Consider the following 23,800-nt stretch of genomic DNA (forward strand, 5'->3'; position numbering starts at 1 on the left):
CCCACTGTGGTCCCACAGAAAGCTTTTACGCGTGATCATAGCTTCTGTCTGTAAACCTGCAGGGGCCCGCGTCCCTCGAAAGCTATTACCGTCTCCCCACATCATGCTGCGACTTCTTCCGCCCAAACATGACATGATAGACACATTAACCCGCCTCCACACCCAATTGAGCACAGCGTCCAAAAAGGAGACAGGAAACCCTGCGAATGTGGAGGAATGTCGCGTGTGTGATCAAATCAGGAGGAATCTGCACCCGACGAGCAGCTGCCGCACTCAAATCTGATCACTTGCTAATGGAGTGTTGCTAATGGAGACTTTTCTGACAATTATTTTCGAATGCCTCTGTGTGGTTTTGGAAACAAAAAAAAACAAACATGGTTTTGCAATTACATTTAGCAATAATGTTTGCAAGCCCTACAAAGTGACCTGCATCTATTATCTACGGTCCTTTACACTACTCTAAAATGTATTGTCAGAAGTTACGTTTTCCATTAGCCACATCGATGCTGTGTGATTGTTATCGTGTTTATGTCCCGACTTCATACACCATGCTTTTGGCAAAATGTCTCCCAGACTGCTACTAATAATATTTCTCTGGTGTACATTACAGCTAATTGAAGTGCAGCAGCTGTCAGAATAATTACATGCTGATGTTTGCGACTTGGCAGGGAAGGATTACACTTAGCCACAAGCCCTGGAGAGTTTCCTTTTTTTTTTTTTTTTTCTTCATCATTCTGCGAGTTGCAGCTATTTCAGCCAAATGCCAACAGAAATCCTGGCTCTCAGACAGACTGACACAGAGAGAGGGAGAGGATTCTGCCTAATTGGATACACACTGAGCACTATGGAAAACTTTAGTGGGTCCCTTGTTTACACATGGAAATGTATTTAAAATATTATACAAATTCAACTTCAGGGTGTCTAATTTTAGCTTTTTACCTATAAATACATATGTTAAAAATCTTCATCTTTGGCTTCTATTTCTTTTTGTCAAATGGCTTAAATTAGTCTCAAGAATGGATTTGACTTACATTCCACATTGTTACTGATCTCACCAGTTTGCTCACACACCCACACACTCCCAAGGTGTTCACACATTGATTGAGAGCAATTTGGGATTCAGTGTCTTTTCCAAAATTGACAGACAGACAAAGTGAGATTGGAGATTGAACCTTCAACATTAGGATTAGAAGAGCGTCCACTCCCATCACCTGAGTCACAACTGACCAGCAATAATCTAGAGGTCGGTTCAAATCCAGTCAATCAAATGACCACAACTTCTTCGCGCTGTCGTTGGTGAATGACACGTCCACTCCACGGGAAACCAGTGCACTTCGGTGTCCTTGATCCTCTCAAGCGCCGCCTTCAACTCTCTGAACGCTGTGGCGATATCTCCGTTAATGATCACTTTCTCAAACAGTTGACCGAACTGGCTCTCCATTGTTTCAGCTGCATCCATCATTTCCTCAAAATCCTCCTCCTGTGAAGCACAAAGACAGCAGTAATGATGCAATATCATGACATATGTCGTTGGTCTTGAGAACCGGGATTAGCGCTTCAATGTATCATTTGTCTCGAATCCTCGGTTTTTGAGTTGATTACTGATTTGATGGTTACAAAAGTGTTCAGGTCTGGTCATATGATTCCTACAACACCTTGGCGAAGGTGTGTTTAACAGTGTTCTACAAATACTGTAGGATAATAGGATATGAAGCCATGACCAATATGCAGGGAGTAAAAGATTAAAAGGCCTTTTCACTCCAGTTGTGGTACAAGTTTGTGCTCTGTTGGCGCTGTGCAGCATGGCACCAGGCAGGTTCCCAAAGCTGTGCTGCAACACAGCTGCCTGACCTCGTGGGTTTAATAAGGGCAACCTGAGTAGCTGGGGTCAACAGCAAAGCCAGATGTACATCATGAAAGTGGGTTAGCGTCTTTCTAAAGACTTTCTGAAAACATGTCACATCACTGATCTCATGGGTGTTCTTGTTTTCAAGTGAACACACATAAAGGGGAATATAACAAGTCAAGCACTCTGTCATTCAGCCCAAACCTTCAAATACACTCACAAGGTAAAGTTCTTAGGCTGTTGGACAAAATGTCCTTATCTATTGTGATGGAGCAAGAAGCCACCCACAGTGTCTTGTAACTCCCCCATCTCTTAAATGTCTCTTAAATGCAAGTCACAAGGTCAGCCATGTGTAAAGCAAGGTGTGTGCTTGGGCAAGGGAATTGGGGGGTGGGGGGGGTTCCACATTGAGGGCAAGTCCTGCATGTTACAAGACATGGAACAAGCACCTGTTTTCACACATGCACCTGGTGAGATTGTGCTTTGTGCAAAGCACCCCCATCTTTCTTACTGAAAATATCCTGACTGGGTTGGAGTCCTCATCATTGCAGACAAATTTAGCTCTTCGTCTGGTGAGGCGTAGCTCCTCGATGCGCGGCGGCTTCACGAACACCACGTACGGTTTAAATTCAGATGAGTACACGTGTTTTATGTTCTGTCGAGACAGAGCAAAAAAAAACAAAGAAGGCGAGATGAAATATATAAAAATGCAGATTTCACAATTTTTTTTTATTATTCTCGTGTGTGGTGTGAATTTAACAGAGGTAACTTGGAAAATTGAAAACCGAGCATGATATAAAATTTTTCATGTTAATCCATCTGATTTATTGAAATTGGCCTTCACGCTTTAAAAAATTCTGCTTTATTAGAAGCTTACAATTCACAATCACAAAGGTCTGAGTCCTTGGTTCAAACACACAGGGTGTGGTCATGTGCATGCCCCACAGCAAGCTGTCAGTGGTGTGAGCCAGCATGCTGTGTGATGCCGCACTGTCAACTGCAGGATCTGTATTTTAGTGACCACATGCGTGCATTCGTAATTTTATGTTTCCTGTATTGCTGTCAGTAAAGCTCTCCATAAATTGTCCCACATTTTATTTTGGGGGTCATTACTATCAGGAATTCGAGCCTGACAAAAAAACAGATACTATTTTTATTGTCCATTAAAGTGTGATGTAGAAAGAAAAAAAAAAGAAATTGCACATGATGCTTGACCTAGTTAAGGTACTTCAGGGAGCATGATAGTATAGGGCAGGTGGCAATGGCAATGCAACACTGAATATACAAAAAAGGTTTAATTCAAACCAGGTATAATTTTTTTGCAATTCGTTGAAAATTATGTGAAACAAATCAGCTGACTTCAGTGGAAATTTCTCTTGATTCTTGATTCATATTGCATGTTATACAACTTTTCAGAAATGTGCAGTGACCGCAGGTACCCCTGTGGATAAGGTCAAGAGGTTTGTGTATGTTTCCGCTAACGCACTCAAAATCATAAATCCCTGTTTGTTTGCAAAAATCTTAATTTGTAGTGCAAATGTGTTTGGAGGTCCATGGTACTCGAGCTCTTTGCAGGCATACAATGTGGTTTGCATACAAATAGCATGCAGACTATGTCAGCTGTGGAGTCTCTGGCCAAGTGGGAACCTCAACTCTTGCTTGAGATGATTTTTACAGCGAGTGGTAACACATGGGTCCTCGTTAATCACATTTTGTTGCTTAAAAATCAACGCTGTATGATGGAAACTGAGGAGACAACTGCAGAATTCATATTTTTGTGTATCGGGGGAAGCGGCAGTCTAATTGATCCAACAAGGACATGCGAATTATCTTATGTGCAACCCATGTAAACATAAATGTGATGATTTGCTGTGCTGGCGTGCTTCTTACACTCGGGTGCACATCCAGGAGGCACACCTTGTCCTCAGCCATCACTCTGTGCACAGAGTCTAGACTTGTTCCATAGTAATGACCTCTATAAATCCCATATTCTATAAACCTGGAGGCAGAAATCAACAGGGACAGAAGCAGACAGGAAATACAGAAGACAGTATTAAAATGTTCAGGCAGCAGAAATAGTGGATCCCACTCATGAAATCGAGAGGAGTAAGCAAAGCAATTTTTAATCCCATGGGGACACCTGTTTTGTCATTACCTTTGATTCAGAATGTGCTCCTCAAATGTGTGAATTGACACAAAATGATAATCCACCCCTTCGTTTTCTTGCCTCTTCTTCTCACGTGTTGTGTCTGAAAGGACAGCAGGTGGGAGGCTGAGATGATGCTTAATTGTGCGTAAATAGTTCCACAAGCTGAGGATGTCTGTCTTACACGGCACGGTGACGCCATAGCGATCAGGGTCAGAGATCAGCAACCTCCTCTTCAGCTCACTAACGCCAACGCCGCTGGGCCCTGGAGACGAAGATCAAAACACTGTGTTCTGTATGTGGGTATTCATTCCCAATATCAATGTGTACTAATGTTTTCCTCAAGACAAGCCCAACATCAAATGACACATCTGTCTATATCATCACAGAAGGAGAGCGAGGGAAAGTCAGACGGACAGAGATCTGATTTCATTCTGATTTCACCCTGAAAGTGATTCTCAAACCAGCCCATGTCTGCGTCTCTTTATCGGACGTTTAATGCCACTGTACCCTCTGGAAAACCCATAGCTTCACGTTTAAATGTGACTCCTGCTCGGCTACGCAGTGCCAGTGTCAGCTCTCACACACACACACACACACACACACACACACACACACACACACACACACACACACACACACACACACACACACACACACACACACACACACACACACACACACACACACACACACACACACACACACACACACATACACTAAAACATCTGGGATTTTCTTCTATTGCAGGTTTGTGCAGCTCCAGATTGCATCAGACTCTAATGGAGAGATGTCTCAAAGTGGGATTCCTGACATACCTGCCTTTTCCATCACTGGTTTTGCATGAGCTTGATACATTACAAAATATCGGGTTTATGGACTCTCCACTCTTACACTGCAAATGTGTTTCACAGCTGCTCCACAGGACTACAGAGGAGCATCATCAGGCACAGTGAATACTAATTTTCTTTTTTTTTTTTTTTAAGAGTTACTCGATCTGTAGGGCTTACAGTGGCTGGCAGTCACTTTCACCAACTTTCCTGGGGCATAATGGTCTATTGTTACATTTAAAGTGTGTATAGAACGCAAAAGCAAAATATTTCCAACCTGGTCAAGCATTATCCAGCTGCTCATGGTTTAGTGATCCAGATTCAGGTTTTCCTGCCTATAACTTTCATTGCCAATGAGCTATATATTCTTAATGATGACCTCCGGTCAATGAAGAGCCTTCACAGCAGACAGTAAAACGTAATCCAGAGTCAGGGTAAGCTCCAACTCAATTAAAGGGTTCTAAATCTAAATCCAAGCTGTCTTAACTGTTCCAGTTTGATGATGGAGCACTTGGCTGACATTAAGGAGGGACTCTATTCACAATCAACTCATGTCTTTCTCTCCATCCATCTTGTCTCGTCATTTTCTTTTGCACCTTGTCAGTTGCATATTTCACCTTCCCGTCGCCCACTGACTTTGCTCCCGCTCTTATTCATCACTCCACCTTTTGCCTCTCCCATGTTTCCCTCGGTCACAGATGACCTGCAGTCAAATCGTACTACGACATTAAATCGACCTTCAGCTGGGCTCAGTGTATAATTCCTCAGGGGAGAGATACAGCTCAGAAATACACAGAGCAGACCTGCAGGGTTGGCAGAAAAGTGAATCAGGGGTGGGCCACTGTGGGTAACTTAGAGAACATGATATATTTTGACCGGGAGCTTTCTGACAGTGTTTACATGGTTCTTATGGGAAAAGATTGTTCTTGCACTCAAGAGTAACCATATAAATCTTCATCAATAGATTACTTAGTCTTTTGATCAACAACAGCTTCAATACTGAACTTTTTTTTTTAACTGAATGGGATCATAGGAGTATAAATTTATGTTTAAAGTAATAGCAGTGAGATAATATAAAGCAGAACACATGAGGTAGTAGATATTACAACAATACCTACCACCGCATGCACTTTGTGTGCCGAAATATTTTTACATGTGGCGATAAAGCTTTGTACTTGTTCTTCAGACGATTTCTAGCACGTACATACCAACCAAGATGACCAGGCGACGTCTGTCCTTTGGGTCTCGGTGATGAGGGATCACTTCTATGTAGGTCAGCGGACAGATCGATCCATGTACCCCGGCGCTCCACCTCCTTAACTGAGCGGCTTCTTTAGCCCAGCTGCTCATTTTGCCAAGTCGGAAACTCCTTCTCAAACCAGCTGGGAAAGAGACACAGAAACCTTTCCATCATTGGATACACATCAGAATTGAAGGTTTGTATGGAAACAGGTGCTGCAACATAGTGTTGCAGACTGTTAAGATGGATGTGTGCAAACTCTGTCCAAACAAATACAGAATAATAATAAAGTGTCTGCATTCAAGTGGATTCACATTTAAGGCTACCATGGAGGAATCAGTGGAATTCATAATGTATAAGAGAGATTCACAACAGTGTGCATGAAACATTGTGTTCCCTCCATTCATCAATGCGTTATCCTTTACCTGCTACAGAGATGTGATGAAGGTCTCATAAAGTGGACATGGTCTGAGGAGATTCTCTGTCATCCAGAGGTTTATGCAGACGTCTCATCTCTCCCCTGAAATGCTCCATCAGTTTTAAATGGCCGGTTGAGAGTTGATGATTCATTTTTGTTAATCTGAGTGAGTCAGAATTGATAAAGCCTCTCAGACAAGAGTCTTCATAAACTTCCAGTCAGTTCATGTTTTCTTCATGCAAATCATATCAGAGAAAAAAAAGACAAAGTGGCCAAATAAAAGCAACAAAAAAAACAACTTTGCTGTGTGAAAAGTACCAAAACCAAAGTTTAGACAGCCTAATGGGGTTTGCAGATCTAACTGAAGCACTGCCATTAGGAAAGGTTCACAGATCTCACCACTGAGTGTGAGACTCACTTGTTTAACTCTCAGTGCCAAGTGTATGTGTGTGGTTGTTGTTATGAGATATATGTATAACGACAATCAACATATAGTGTCTATTGTTGCTTAACATTTAACAGTCTCGCTATGTTACTATCAGTGATAGCGCTTACACACACAATCTGAAAAATCAAACAAAATCCTGATTTTCTTTTTGAGACTTGCAGTGGAAAAAGGCATGCTGGGAAACACTGGTCTGTTTCTCCTATCAATTTTATCTCTCTTCCTGATAACTCACACAGAACCTCATAAATATGTTTTCTCAGTGGTTGATTCTTTTTGCAAGACGCTTTCTTCTAGAATCATAAACTATTGTTCTTTTAAACACCCACAACTGACTGTGATCCAGATGGTAGTAAATACATTGTGTGTGTTCATGTGTTTCATGCACGTGACACACAGAAATGTCTGATCGCATTTCTGTTATTGATATTGTTCATTTCGTCTTGGAAAATGTAAAAACCTGTAAATGGGAAAATTTTTAATTTGAGTGTGTCTGTAAAGTTTTGTTTTGGATGTACTCCCAAATTATGCCAGTCGGGGGCTCCTGGGAACAGCATATTGTGTTTAACGACCCTTCTCAGACTGGCAGAAGTGAGGGAAGGAAACGTAACTTGTCGTCCGTCTCACACTCTTTTTCCTGATTTCCACATCATAAAGCGCAAATGATGTCCATCCAACCTTTACACTTCGTTGTGTCAAGGTAAATGTTGAAATTAGAGAAGGTCTGGTGCGAGAATGTGTGTTCTGTTGACTGGAATGTCCGTGGTAATAAGCATCAGCTTAGCAGGCCACTTTTAAGCAGAATATGACTGCTGTCCCTTATTTCTGTGCTCCATTTACTTTGTTAACTTTGTAGGATTCCTTGACATCCCTAGATATATGTACAGTTCACAATTTGTCATTTGTTCATGTTATTGAGTAATTATTGTGTTTTCAGTGTTCATTGTTTAACTTTACCAGAATTGCCAGCGTTTTTATGGATATTTATTTTGGATATGAAGAAAGATGTGTGAATCTTGTTGAGTTTGACCTGAGGCAAGCCGTTGAAATTGGTTGAAAGAAGAGATAACAAATATGTGTTGCATATGTTTAACAGAAATACATTGATATGTAAAAGAAATAAAGCAGACTGGCAGAAGTGATGGAATTAAACCCAACCTGTTGTCCGGCTCATACTCCTTTGCCTGATTTCTACAGGACTAATTAATTGTTAAACAGACTCCATCTCCGGGGTCTGTTACACACATTGGACCACCATGGGTCACAGCAAAAATTGCACAGTGTATTTTAAATTTAAACAGACTGGACAGAAAAGGGAAGGATCTCTTCATGCAAGCATCATAAACCTAACAAATATTTATTCAAGTTGGCCTAATTTTATTTATTTATTTTCTATATTGAACACACTAATGGAGATGTTGCTTATGTTCACATCTTAATAAAGTCCATGAGGTTTGTAACGCACGATTCATTCAAGATTTACTCACCTCCACGATTCAGTCATCGACTTGATTTTATTGATACGCTACTTGGATATGATTAGATGAAATGAGGGAATTCGTGTTTTCTGGAGCAAAAATACAACAGCACATCACCACCATCTTCATTAACACTCTCATACCACCACAACATGGACTCAGTCTGTCACACATCGCCGGTATCCTCTCTGACATCTCGATTCTGCCATGCGGCTGTGGTCTGGCCCGGCTTGGCAGGCTCCTTCTCTTTTATAACGTTAACTCCTACTAAGCACCGGGCCCGGGCTCTCTTTGACGTCAGCCGTAATTTCACTTTGTAAGCACATCTCTCCATTTCCTCTCCAGGCTTCACTCTGAGACTCGTGCTGCAACGGAGTACAGCTCTCAAACGTTTGTTTACATGAGATTTAAACCGATGGGTTCACTCAGACACGTGAACGGGTCACACTCACTGAAGAAAACCAATGTTGTACAGCGAAGGAGAGGCCTTATTTTCTCAGACTCAACCGAGGTCTGCAGGAAAACATCTTGTAATTGTCAATCTTAAGTCATTCTGGCAGCAGAGTTTGCGTTCGTGATGGAAAATGCTCTCGGCCATACCGTTTTGGAACCACTTCAAGATATTTCTTTTTGACTGGGAAGCAAGTGGGGATGAAAGAACAGACATATAGATGAGCTAGTAGTCTTGAGCTCCCAGTATGAAAGTTGTACAAGATGATTGATACCACTTCAGTCTCGTGACTTTACAAAAAAACACATCTCGTGAGGGATTTTTTTGTTTTAAAGCCTTCAAATTTGATTGTACTGAATGAGACAAATTATTGCTTCTCTCTGGAAAGTTTTACAGATATCCAAATACAAAACCACATATTTAAAGTTTAATTTTGCAGTCACTACCAGAGTGAGATACTAAAATACCTTTATAGGATTTAGGAGCTTATTGTTCTAAAATATACATTTGTTTTCAAGATGTTTAAACATGAGAAACCTGAACAATTAAACTGAAAAGACTAAGAGGTATTCAAATATTTGTACAGATTAAATAGTAAATTAACTCAAGCCACATTGCATTTAACTGATCAAGGCTCTTGAAGCTGCCAGTAACACACCTGCATGCACACACAAACAGTTCAGACGACTTTAAGTGAACTTAGATCAATTGTCAGCAGACTCACTCTAAACTTAAATGTAACTACTACTTGCCTAACCCAAGCCCTTAATCCAACTCTAACCGAGCCGGAAACCATTGACCAATATCAAAACCTGCCATTGCCTCAAGATTCAATGAGTCACAGAGTTCTCACAGTTTCTTTCAGTTTCAATCAACTCCCTACAATGGCCACTGAAGACCTCCCCTCATGCATTAGACATATCAGTCTAATGCTGACTTACTTAATTCCCTCATAAATTAAAAGTACTATTGCACCTACTTTAGGCTGTCCTTGTCTACCAAAAAAATGCAACGGTTTGTTTGTTTATTTGTTTTTTTATTTTTTAAATGCAGTTAAACGAACCCTAAAAAAATGCCCTGACTACCATTTTTAAACCAGATGCAGATGAGATTTGACAAAATGAGATGCTTTTCAAGGCGATTCATTGGCTTTCGTAATATCTTCGATTCACATTAATTTTAGATTTATGTCATTTAAAAATTTTGTAGAAAGAGGTTGAAGATATAAAATGGTGCAACCACAAACACATACAAAGTATTGCTACAAACCTTACTCATAAGTGGCTTCCATACAAAAGCATAACAAATAAGGAAAAAAATGAACATCAGCAAACAGCTTGTCTGAGCTTTTATAATTCCTTTCCTCTCTCCTTTCACTGTTTACACCAAGCAGACTAAATTATGTCCCAAAATGTCAAACCACTGATTTAAGGGGAACAAAGTTAATCACAGCAATTGTAAGAAAATGATAATCTGTCAGATTCTGCATCTTTTCTCTTCAATTCTCATACTCTCTGATTGCTCTAAATGCAGCCGGAGAACCAACATGCCAGGAACAGAGGAAACACAAAACCCAGACCTCGTCCTCAGGTGGAGCTTGGACGGAGATAAGTTGAAATACGTATTATTAAACGCATATGACTCTCAAAAATGATTTAACGCAACATCTGTAATTACCGCACCATATACAGGCGAAGGGATTCTTTTTTAAAATCAGCCATAAACTAACGCCTCCCTACGAACAGCCCACCATGCAGACACGCAACTAGCACAAACCCATCATATCCAGTCTGTGAGATGAAGAAGAAGGGGTGGATTAAACCACAGTTCTTATCCCCCGAGGCTGAACCTTGAAACTGCAGCATTGATTCAACTGGTCTGTGCAATAAATACAGCACAGTCTTGATTACTATGCCTATTCTTGTTACTAAATTCAAGTATGTGTGTTGTTGTGAGCTGTCGTGTTCAATTTAGTGTGGCGGATCATCTCATATGATAGTGGATGTATTTTAAGAGTCAAACATCTCACCAATGTGGATCCCCGTTATGGCTCTGTAGTCTACATCCTCTGTCACTGGGGGGGAAAAAAAACAGGAAGAGAAGAGAGAAAAGATGAATGAAAACCACAAAGAAATGACATGTTACTGTGAAATTACATACTCGCAAAGAAAATGTATGTTTAGCTTTAAAATTGTAACAATTTTATTTCTTAAATCTCGGAATGAAATTTCTTACTCTTGCATAACTTGCATGTGAAAAATTCACGCACACTGTTACAAGCTCGTTCAGCTTCTACACACGATGAACAAGCATGGTTAGAATATATGACTATTGTTTGGTATCTATATTTTTAAAATATAAAAACCTCAAGCTAAAACTTAATGTATACATGTGTATTCAATCACATCTGATAGACTGAAAGTGAGTATTTGAAGCCAAATACGAACCGACAGCATTTCCCATTTCACCTGCAGCGCATGTGGAGAAAATACAAGATGTTAGTACTTGAGGATGCCGTCGAGCTCACCCATCACCTTGAACGTGGTGGTGACATTCAGGCTTGACCTTTCACCCCTCAGCTTCACACTAAAGGACCTCTAATGTGTTTATTGGAAAGTGTTTTATGCTTTTCAGGTGCTGTGAGTTTTATGGTCAATGTTGGCTGCTCACCTGCTGGTGGTTTCACTCTTCGGGTCTTGAACAAAGCTTTCGGTCGCTGCAGTGCAACTCTTCTGTAGAAAACCCACAGAGAGGAAATTATTGTATTAAAATGCCCGAGTTTTGTGGTTGAGGTGTGAAAGAGTTATTGGACAACCTTTCATGCAGCTGCTGGGAGGGGATCAGTCCGGCCCGGCTGTCCCTGTCCCAGAGTTGACGAGCCTGCCACCATGTATCGTCCTCCATACTGACTATTTCCAGGATGTCGCCTCTCTTAAAGGCCACTGCCACATCCTTGCATGGAATGGCGGGATCCTCCACCGGATCATAATCAAACAGGGTCCTCACAAACAGCTGAGGAAAGAAATCCGTCTAATTTCTTTTGCAGCTTTAAAAACAGACAAGCAGGTCACAATTGGAAAAATGCACATCTCTTTTTAAAAAAAAAATATTTAGTTGTCCAGTTTTTTCTCTTTTTCCACTGCAACTTCATGAACTTCTGTATCCTGGCACATCTTCATCTGGTGTTGCTTCGCATGTGTTGGTGTCATTTTTGAGAAATGACCACAATCACTGAAATCAATTTGTCTTAATCCATAGCAAATGCTCCCTGCTCTAACAATTTCCAGCTCAGACATCCTCTCGGGGTACGCGGTGATGGCCCAAGACTCCCTCCAAACAAAAGACCGCTGGAAATTCTCCATACAAGGTGTACACATGCATTGTTAATGCTAAATTGAACTGCAATCAAGTGGATAAATGATAAAAGGTGTGAATTGTAGTTAAATTAGTTGGTGTTTTGTCATTGGTGGTCTGACCTGAAGTGACTGCATGAGAATCGTGCTGCGGTTGTGACAGCACTGTGGCAAAAGCACAAAATATAACCAAACACACAAGATACCAGTGATTTCATCTCATTTATACTGAAACCAGGTGGGTAACTTTCTCTTTGCAGCCACATCGCACACTAATACAGTATCAACGACAAGGCATGTTAATATTTGTGAAAGCGACTATTTACTTTACCTTTTTCTCGAGGGACGACACTTCCTCTTTGGAAAATGCAGGGATTATTTTGAATTTTATTTCACCCTCAGAACGAGCCTGCACAGGAATAACGAGAAAAGATATAATATGCTATTCTATTAAAGATGCTGTAACACCACAAATGAACCATAATCTAAATTCGTCAGTGAACAACAAATAAGATTTTTTTTTTTCTATTAGTTTAATGGCTCTGAGGCCATTGTGGGCTTTTCATGTGGCACTTCTTTCCTCGGGTGATTTCAGTTCATCACAGAGCAAATGTAAAAGCCAAGGGATGACAGAGAATGGCCATTTGGTCATGTTTGCTTTCAAAGTGTATCCCTTTTTTGAAGTGGAATCAGTTAAATTCTTTGACCTTTTTTGTTTTCTGGTATGTCTCCATGAGTTGTGCATAGGGTTCACTACTTTTGTTTCACACAATTTAATTAGTTCATTAAAACTCTCATCAGCCATAAGCATTACACATTTGCCACCTTTTCATCCCCATTAACTCTCTTGTTTTTTCCTACCGTAGAACATTTTCTATCGTGTGGTGTCACTTAACTCAAAAAATAATCTTCGATGGAAAATAAACTGCACCGAACAAAGGAGTTTCAATTGGATGACGTATAAAGTCAAGGACAAACACATGAGCTCATTTGTTTCTCTGACATAACTGTGTTGGACACCTTCTGTAGTCACATTGAGCTTGTTATTAGCAAGATACAGATAAAACATGTAATAAAATTACACTTCATGAGAAAAAGTTAGATACAAATCTGTTGAAGGTAACTGAGGCATCTGATGAATCGAATTCTGTTGAAACAACTGACTTCTTGACAAGGGAATCAGTAGTGAAAAAAATTGGATTATATATCTGTATCTATCTATCTATCTATCTATCTATATATCTATCTATCTATCTATCTATCTATCTATCTATCTATCTATCTATCTATCTATCTATCTATCTATCTATCTATCTATCTATCTATCTATATATATATATATATATATTTTTTTTTTTTTTTTCAGTGTCATAGTCCCTAAACTAATAATAACTTTCAAGATATTTAGCAGATGACATCTAAAGAAACCCCAAACAATAACACCTTTTTATGTGTGATCACCTGTGAATTTCTTCTATGGTACAACTCTCAAAACTGGATGAGATCATTTTTTATGGACTTTACTGCATCTCCTGCTTTATTAATGACTATTCCACAACAGGAAATAGCCTAAAAGAAACAATAAACAAAAATCCTGATCAGGTATATTCTACAACCATGAAGGATATGTTGAAGAATTTAAAATGTAAGTCTCATACGATGATTTGTTTTTGGTGATTTTAGTCTTTTTATGTGATTTCATGACAATCATAACAACATAAAACATAAAGCCTTTTAAGTTAAGAGTAGAATCAAATTGACCCAACAAAAAGGATTCAACTTGAGAAAGTGTAAGTAAACAACAAGAATGAGACAAACCAGGAGAGGAAGGATTTCCTTTGGTTTTCGATGTTCCACAGAGACGCCGTTCACCTCTTTCAGCTCATCTCCTTCATGAATGAGGCCTTCAAGGTTTTGGATGATAAACACATGGAAATCTGTCACAAATACAGCACTCGGAAACAGTTTTGTGGATCATCTTTATTCCTCTAATGCACAAAGCACAGTTTATCAGCTTACCGCTTTTATCAGCAGGCCCTCCTCTCATGATCCGCGCCACAACAATTGCCCCAGTGGATTTATCCCGCTTTATTGTTGCCCCCTGGAGGATGGCCGTTAGCGGTGAGGGAAAGAATGGTCATACAGTATGTAGAAAGGTGCAGAGGTCAAACGATGCAGAGCAGAAACAACATCTTGTTTTGATTACAGCCCAGACAAGCTTCTTATTTAGAGTGTCTTCATTCCACCGAATGTTATTTGTATCAAGACCATTTAGCCGGCTGCCTTCATGTAACACACAGAGCGCTGGAAAAGGTTACCCAAATCAGCATTATTTTCAACAGATGTTACTGATGTGGAGCAAATCGCAATGGAAAGTGCATCTTATGTAGCTGACTACAATCAGCTCATGCTCGGGTGTAACCCTGCTGTCTGGAAAACGGGAACATGCTGGATCGATCAAAGAGAGCGTGTCAGAGTAAGGTCAGTCCCCCTCCAATCTAGTTTTGGGATCAATACAAAAGTATGTTCTCCATTATTTGTCCAAAGTGCCTTTTGGAATCTCAGTCACTAATGCATCAACACACACACACACACACACACACACACACACACACACACACACACACACACACACACACACACACACACACACACACACACACACACACACACACACACACACACACACACTGAAAAGATATCCAGCATTCGATAAATTATCCTTATATTTACCCCCCAAATCATATTTATACATAAAGGTTTAGCCTGCTATCACCACATGGGGTTTGATTTTTGGCACCGGTGGTCATTTAGTAAGGGGGATATCTCAAAAACCTGTCAACAGATTTCACTAAAATTAGTTGGAAAGCACTACCCCAGGCTCAAACAACCAAAGAATAGTTTTTGATGTGGATTCAGGAATTTTCGATGGAATTTTTTTGTCTTTGCATTTGAGGGTACTTTCGCTAGTTTCCAATAAACTAATAGTCGACCTCATTGTTATTCATCATTATACTCCATTGAGTTCTAAAGCCACACGCAGATAATAATTTAAAAAGACATCAGTAAAATAGCAAACATAGAGTTTTTGTCTTGTGTGTTCTGATCCAGGAAATGTCCAGAAGTGAATAACAATGATTTCTAATGAATCAGGGGAAAAAAAACCCACATGGCAATACATAGATTAGTTATGATCAAAAGAATCAAAACAATAAAAGTAATTGATCTGCATTAGGATACAAAAATCCAGACCACTTTAATTTTGGTGTGCTCCTGTGAAAAGTCTCATACGCAACATACACACATGCTTACACAACACATGGTGACACAAAACAACAATGATGTGGGTCACAGCAGACATGTGGCAGTGACAATGGAAGAACTGACTTTGTGATTTTTCTGGTTGGAGAAAGCAGCCCAGAGTTGCAGCCCAGAGGCAGAGGTGACCCACAGAGCTGCAGAGACCTCTGCTGAGGTCTCCTGTCATTTCATATCAAACACTTATTGCCTGTTATACCTCGGTCAAGCCATGACATAACTTTACTCCCAAGTGGGGGAAAAGGGGAGTATCTTGGACATGTTCATTACGTTGAGTCAGTTCTTGTTTCTGGACAAATTACTCATTTATTTCCCTGTTTCATGGTTGTCCTGCTTAAAAGTGATTGGATCTGTCCTGGTTTTTCTTTGTTTTTTGTTTCTTTAAGACCAGGTAGGTAGAATAACAGAATAGAATCCCTTGTCAATAACAGACAGGTTTGTTGCAGTCTCTCAGCGGTAATCATAAACAAAACAATATTTTTCAGTCAAAACAAATTGAGGAGTTTGTTTGATACCAACATATTGATCCGATGGTGTATGTTTGGATAATATTTAGTTGCTGTAAGTGTTTCTTCTTAATAAATTGTATACAGTTAGAAAGTCTCTTTGTTATCCTTTAATTAGTGTTACAGTTAGGGTTATATTTATATTGAACATTGTACTGAACATGCATTTGTGGGATAAGCAGCAGAGTCAATGAAAAACCTGGAAATATTGTTTGAAATTGAGAGAGATCTCAGGATCTAAGCCCAAATACGAAGCTCATCTGCTCATCCAACAAATATGCATATTCAAATTAGATTGCAAATACATGGTTCCAATCATGCAATTAAATGATTGACATAACTTCCCAGTTTACATGTATCAGTCTGAATCTTAAACAGTAAATACTAACCAGGGGCTCTTTGGTTTTGACCAAGCTGACTATTTTGACCGAATCCTCATCTTCCTCCAGTACATCGTCAGGTATGGGTGGCAAAACAGGTTCAAAGTCTTTCTGAGCCACAGCATCATGGACATACAGGAGGTTCTGTGGAGAAAACAAAGACCAGATTCTGATCAGCGTTCATGTATGTCACTTTGAATTCTAGTATTCTGTCTGTGGACTGGGCGACGAGTCATCAAACTAGTATGAAATGTCAATTTCTGAAAGTGTCGAGGGGCAACTGAAACTCCAAACATAATTCAAACAGACATGTTGGCTGTCCAGCTGCTGTCAAATTCCACACTTTGAGCCTCAGCCAATAAACTCACTTCAAAACTATTCAAATAAGGGTATAATCTTTCAACTGAGCCATGCAGAGGAACAACTGTCACCAGTTTTACCAGGACAGGTAACATCTTTAGACAGGCTGGTCAATTTAAAGATGATTAAATGTGACTTTAGAAATACTGAATCCTGGCTCAAACAAATGGGCCAACCATGGATGACTAACTGAGGGTGGCTTTAAAGAGTGGCTTTCTAAAAATTCCAACCAGTTTGGCCCATCCTTTTGTACATGGTGAAGCAACTTAGTCCAAATGCAACTCTTTTGACTCTGATCAGAGGCCTTCAGGACCAACAAGCCACATTATATTTAGCTTGGATTATACTACCAGCCTTTGGGCCACCTGAAAGTAACCCACCCACATCAACCACTGCTTCAGTTACACACATTGGCACAGCTCAAACATTGCACAAGTCTGAGGATTGATCTGAGTTCCTTTCACCACCCAGACAGTCGATTTAACTTTTTGTTTATATCATTTTTTTTTTTAACTTTGATGACATAAAAACCAAATATTCTGGATGAGTGGAAGTCTCTCATCGTGAATGAATTCCCACACAGCAAAAATAAATTTATGTTTCTAATATGAAAGAATGAGAGGAGAAGGGAAACACAATTCAAGGGTCAGTCAATCCATCTGTCAGTCACTCCACTTGTCCCCCGCATCCATCAACAGTTGCTCTGCTCAGAGGCCGCCAACATGTGAGCAATGTGTCTCTGGCCTCTTTCAGAGACAGATTAAAAAAAATACAAACAAAACAAACATTCATTTACAGAATATTATCTCATAAGTATGTGTGAGCTCCCGAGCTGTGGCCAAGAACAAACAGGTCATTAGAGCTGTTTAAACAAACCTGTTGGTTGTCGTCTGGCTGGGGCTCCTCATTAAGAAAAGGAAAAAAAAAAAGAGACTTTTGCAGCTCACTGGAAAACCATATGCTGTGTGTGTGTGTGTGTGTGTGTGTGTGTGTGTGTGTGTGTGTGTGTGTGTGTGTGTGTGTGTGTGTGTGTGTGTGTGTGTGTGTGTGTGTGTGTGTGTGTGTGTGTGTGTGTTGAAGAACTGACTGTCAGCACATCTGAAATAAGGAAACATGTTTGAGTCGTCTGGGCCTCTCCATGAATGTCCAGCACACTAATAAACATAACCTCGGAGTAGATTAGCTCCACTGCTCGTGTGGTTAATGGGTGTCAGCGCCGCCCTTCAGGCAGAATGATGAGGTGCAATCAATTTAAATAAAATTCACAGCTGGACTGATTTGTCACTTTGTGTGAATCATATACCAGCAGACTATGTCAAACAAAAAGCTGTAAGCTTTGCAATATATGTAGTGTGTATGTATGTGGTCTGTTGAGACGCCTAAACGGTTTCAGAATGGCTCAGATGAGCCATGACTGTATGGAAATTGCCCTCTCAGATCACAGTGGTGGAGCAAAAACGGCTGAACATGCAAGTACACTTTTTACAAGTGGGTTCATTTTTATTGGTATTGATCCTCTCACAGTGGAAAATTGGAGCGGGAGTTAGCAAAGAAGCAACTTCCGACTTCCAACTTCCTGGATTCATGAACTGCTCAAGAAAATTGTAATTACAGGCTATGCTACAGTAAAAGAAAATTGCACTCCTTCCCAGTGTAGAGCGTGCTTGTGTGTATTTTTTGTCCATGACTGGCATTGGTCATTTCTTTGAACTGTCAGTCTGAAAACAATCTGTTGAGCTAATGTTGTAAAGCATGGTGCTTTCAGTTAATAGAAATAATGTTGTATGACTGGACCTCTTGGCTGGCAGAGCTTTAGGTTGACACATGTGAGGGTGGCTTCAGACGCCATGGGAGGAAATTGTTTTCACCTTAAAATGGGCTTTTGAAAAGAGTGCAAATAGCTCTTTGACTTCATCCATCCAGCCTTGGTAGACAAGCTCCTCTGCCAACTGGAAATGAAGAAAAAGAGATGGGGAGGCAGGCCAAGTTTTATATAATTAGTGGAATACATTTATAACATGGAATGAGTCCGATTTGATCAAGGCTGCAGCCAAGACAGAGACAGAGAAATGTGCAGGGAAACCAAAAAAGTTCAGCTCATATTTGTAGTTATACATCATCACTTCTGTCAATTTCTTCTTGTGACCCTCACTTTTATATGACCTCATTGACCTTTTCACTTCTTCTTGTTAGCTTTTTGTCAATTTTCCTGTTTTAATTGTGTGTCTCTAGCCACTGTTGGAAAAAGAAAGAAAAAAAAACAAACATCATGCATTCAAGGCTACACGACAGCTGTGGTGACAGAGAAAACAGAGCAGCCTTGAACGTACGCAGCAAGCCGAGAGGCAGCGGCTGACTGTGTGCAGTCGCCTGTCTTGTCAAGCATATTACAGTAATGACTTCTACTGCTTCAAGATGTCGAGGCACACTCCAGAGACACAATGCATGAAGGTCATTAGTTTCCACTGTGAGCATACAGAAGCCTCTCTGAGGGGAAACAGAACCACAGTTTGGCCCTTCCAGTAGATCCTGATGATTTAAGCCAGGCAGAGAGAGGCTGTCGGACTGAATCTGAAGCCTAAAGACTGAAGGAAAGGAGATGGAGACAATGCGGGGGAGAGACACTATAGAAAAATGGCTGGAATTACTGTATATAGGGTCTGTGGAGAAAATATAAAAGAGACCAAAACCGAGACAGCAGGACCGGAAAAGGGGAGTGATAACGTTAACAGAAAGGATGCAGAATTGCAGGCTGGAGAATGGAATATATGGACATCCCCCAAGGAAAAAGCGTAGAAACAATATACTTATTTTACACTTTGCTCCAGGGACAAGAGGGATAAAAATCAGGAAATTAAGGTGGGACAAGATTCAAAATGGAATAAGTGAAACAGGTGGATGAATGAAAATACAGAAATGACAGGTTGGTGACAGGTATGAAAGGTGCTGCTTTGTAAGCATCAGATTCAAATGATGTCAGCCTATTAAATGCAAATCTGACTTGTCAGTCTTTATCAAACTGATAGATATGGGATTGTGAGGCCTGAGGGAAACTGAGAGCAACAGTAATGGTGGTGCAATAATGACAAAGGGAGAGGGAGGGGAAAAGTTTTCCTGCAGGATGGGTGCATCATTCAAGAATGGCAGTTAAAACACAGTGAATTTAGATCGAAATATAAGTAAATAAACTAATAGTCATTCACTAATCCTTTATTGCAGCTTCATCCAATTGAGAGTTGTGGAGCTTTTTTATGCGAGCATTGCGCAAATGGCTGTGCTCTACAGGTTACAGATCAATCCCAAGGGTTAAATGTCCACAGAATCCCAACAGAAGAATAGAGAACATGCGAACCCCACCATAACATTAACAAGGTGGGAATACACTGCCTGACTTAACCTTTTTTGTGCCTCAACATAATTAAACTGCAATTGTATTAACTGCAATTATATTTTCTGTTTGTGAGATTGCTGTGATGACAAAGAGTAAGTTACATTTTTGTTTTAATCTGTCTTTTCACTCTGAAGTTTTTAATCATGACTGTGATGTTCTCATCACATTTTTGTAGTTAATATAACCGAAACATTCTGGTACAACCATCATGACATTAATCTATGTAATGCATATAAGCCTACTGATCTGGCTGGAAGGTAGAGGTGGGCGCTATACTCCCCCATATCTATGGGGACAGGGTTAATACGCATCATAATGGGGGATATGATATTATATGATGCACCTCCAGAGGAAATTGAGACTGCTTGTGTTGTTTTGGTTCAAAGTGGAAGTGGGAGCAGTCCGTCACTTCTTCTTAAATCTGAAATTAATTGTATTCCTCCGACCTGAAACTTTAGACTACACACGAAATGATTTTAACAGCCTATTGCTCAGCACTGTCTTGAGTTACCAAACCCTTGGCAAAAAGACACAAAACAATATCTTCTCTACAAAAATAAGTTCATTTCAATTGTTACTATTAGAGGTGACTGAGTTTTTCGGGCGACTTTTCACAAATTATTTCACAGAAGAAAGACTTGCACGTTCCGCTCGTGCTTCTGTGTGACAGCAAGGTCTTCTGCAGAAAAGAGGAGACCACTTATATTAGGGAGAAGAAAAAAAAGCAAACTCTCCGTCTGCAAATGTAGTTAAGGACAGAGTCACTCACATCTGAGACTAAACCCGCAGCGTGCTCCTGGACGGGGATGGGGCCGAGCTTCTCAAAATGTTTCAGCCGCTCATGGATCTGTCAGGTTAAGGAAGGGACATAATAAAAGAGAGGAAAAAGACAATCACTACAACTTTAGCTGCTATTAAATAGAACATACTATCACTGCTACTGGCAATGTTGCGCAAATGACTGAAAAAGTAATGCAGTGACTTCAGTAGTTGCTGGAAATTTACTCAGCAAATTATAATTTAAGTCACAGGTATTCCTTAAAATGTTAACAAAGACATATTGTTGTGGTTTTGCTCTCACACACTAGCTGTGTTTCTTCATTGTGTGAGTCTGTCAAATTAGACTGCCTCATTAAGTTCTACTGAGGTAACCTCAGTCATTTACAATTATTTGCTTTATAAACTAAAGGTTAATAATGCATACGAATATAAAAAGAAGCAGGAGTAATGAAAAAGCAAAGTATTTTTCCTCATAATCATCCTAAAGTTACTCCCACTTTGACATCTTTCATGTTGTTTACAGGACGTCAGTTAAATAATAACCATTAATTAAACAGCTATTGTAATAGTTTCATAACAGTTTGCATAACAAAGAGAGATGGCAGCTCTGCACCTCGCCAGCTGTTTTCATATAGGACAAAAGTAACAAATCAATTTGAAAATGATGTGATTGTGATTAACTAATTGCCAAATCGATGATGCCAAAAGTAGTAGCACGATGAATAATGCTTCATACCCAACATTGTATCAAGCACTGATGCCTAAACTCACACTTAAAAATGTCTTTAAAAATATCTTGCAGTGAAGTCGTTTCAGCCAAATTCCATTTAAATAACTTATAAATGTACATTTAAAAGTGTTTATATAGTCCATTGTGAATGGATTAGTACACAAGCTGAACTGTAATTTGATCAAATATGATTGTATCTCAATGGAACTGCCCTAAATAAATAAAAAAACACAGAATTTCCATTAATTTGGCCAAGTGACACTTGTGAATCAATGCATTAATGGTGGCTGTTTATTATCCGTATACGTAATTATAATCAACCCCCTCTGCAATCACCCTTCTGAAACAAGAACATTCAGAAACCTTATTGATACTTATTTCATGGCAACTTCAGAAAGTTGAGATGTGAATACTGCATATAACCTTTTGAGGGTGATTCACCTTAAAGAGCAGGTGGAGCTTCTTCTCCATCAGCATGCTGTGGAGGAACCTGTAGTCCTCCTCGCGGTCAGTGTGAGACTCTGTACCCGACATCTCGGACTACCACAGCCTCCGCACGCCTGTCGAGCGAGAGGCGGGACATGCGTGAACAAATACACAGAACCACGCACGTCAGCAAACGTGCCACCTGCATCTGCTCTTGATTTACGAGCTTTGTTGTGGAGTGTTTGGTAGGAAAGGTCAAGAACTCATAGAGAGGTCACAGGTTAAACGGAGGTGCTGATGAAACCCTTGAGCTCCCCTGTAGCAGTGCTCATTGTTTTGTTTTGCAGATAATTGATCAGAAAGTTTAAAGGATCTTCAGATTTTCAGTTACAGTTTCTGATCATGTACAACCACATATGAAATCCCTTGATTTCTATCATGGGCGAATTTTTGATAAGCAGCCTTCTTAATGACAAAAAAAAAGTTGAATAGTTCATTTGATTATTTGAGTGCTGTTTGTTTATCATAGTAAAAATGCAAGTAGAGAGACCTGGAATGGAGAAAAATGCTTTTCATATACTGTACTGGAGTTGACTCAAGATGTTTCTTCTGAGAGATTACTGCCCCCTGTTGCTCATATAAGATATTCCTTTGTTAACGGTTCTCAGGGAACCAAATCTTACATTGCTATTGAGCTACATACGATTCAAAATCTATTTTGCCCGGATTAAGAAATGTTACAAATGTTGCAAGTTTAATCATTAATTTTTTGGTTCTTTGGTTCTTTTGCTGGGCGCACACTTTTTTCTTTTAAGTCAAAATAAGCTGTTCTGATGGTCACAATCATGTTTTTTTTTATTATTATTTATTGTTTAAAAACCAATACAGTTATATAAGAATATTGAATATATAAACACATATTAGCCAAATATTGTCTTTTGAGAAAAATAACAAAACAGTATTCCTCGGTTCCAATTTACTCACCACAGACTGTCTATCAGGTCCAGTTTCAGGTTTCGAGCTTGAGTTGAACATCCACTCTTAGCGAGATGGTGAAACAGACTAACTCTCGTTCAGCCAATGGCCCAGTTTGCCAGCTCTGACCTAAATAACACCAGAGTGAAATCAATACAGCATCATCACAGTATGAAGCATGATGCTGATGATCTATGACAGTTCACTCCCCACAGATGGCTGCAGACGAACTGTCACACAGACACTTTATGAGTGAATTTTGTTTTTGATTTTGTCTCAGTGAAAACATTTATTTTCCAATTTTCTTGACTTGAGTTGTGGAATCAGAACATAGATATTAACACATAGGAGGACTGGGACTACCTGAGAACCTATATGTTCAATGTTGGGTGCCCATTAATTGATGTCATGCTGTGTTTCAGGAAGCTGTGCAGGAAAATCAATGTGGGCGTTGTAGTTTGCAGACCTCCCACATAGATGACTTAGAGGTTGTACATACAAATATAATAGGCCCTGTATGCTTTGATCAGGAATAAATAGGCCACATAGGAAGAACAGCAAGCTCTCCTCAATTCTGCTCAATTTGCTATTGCAAATCAGTGTTGTGTGGTTTTGATAAGCTGCTGTTCCTGCTTTCTATTAGTCTAAGTTCTTGTATTTTTTTCATGTATTGCCTGATAATGGTGAATATTGTAACTTGTAAACTTCATGAAGATGTTTCATTGAT

The 23,800-nt window shown here is 39.8% G+C and overlaps 1 protein-coding gene across 1 annotated transcript; it reads right to left on the reverse strand.

The window, feature by feature from the left end:
• Positions 1-1,249: 1,249 nt before the first annotated feature.
• On the reverse strand, positions 1,250-22,206 carry LOC308135509 (MAGUK p55 subfamily member 7-like; the record flags this gene model as incomplete). Its single annotated transcript, XM_080503537.1, has 16 exons — positions 1,250-1,480; positions 2,358-2,501; positions 3,737-3,845; positions 4,002-4,095; positions 4,177-4,257; positions 6,031-6,204; positions 10,884-10,928; positions 11,525-11,586; positions 11,670-11,866; positions 12,539-12,616; positions 14,026-14,111; positions 14,227-14,308; positions 16,421-16,555; positions 18,640-18,720; positions 20,932-21,009; positions 22,114-22,206. 16 exons carry the CDS (start codon positions 22,204-22,206, stop codon positions 1,250-1,252), a joined length of 1,770 nt encoding a protein of 589 aa, XP_080359663.1.
• Positions 22,207-23,800: the final 1,594 nt, after the last annotated feature.

This window comes from Blennius ocellaris (genome assembly GCF_963422515.1).
Source record: "Blennius ocellaris genome assembly, chromosome: 10".
NCBI lineage: Eukaryota > Metazoa > Chordata > Actinopteri > Blenniiformes > Blenniidae > Blennius > Blennius ocellaris.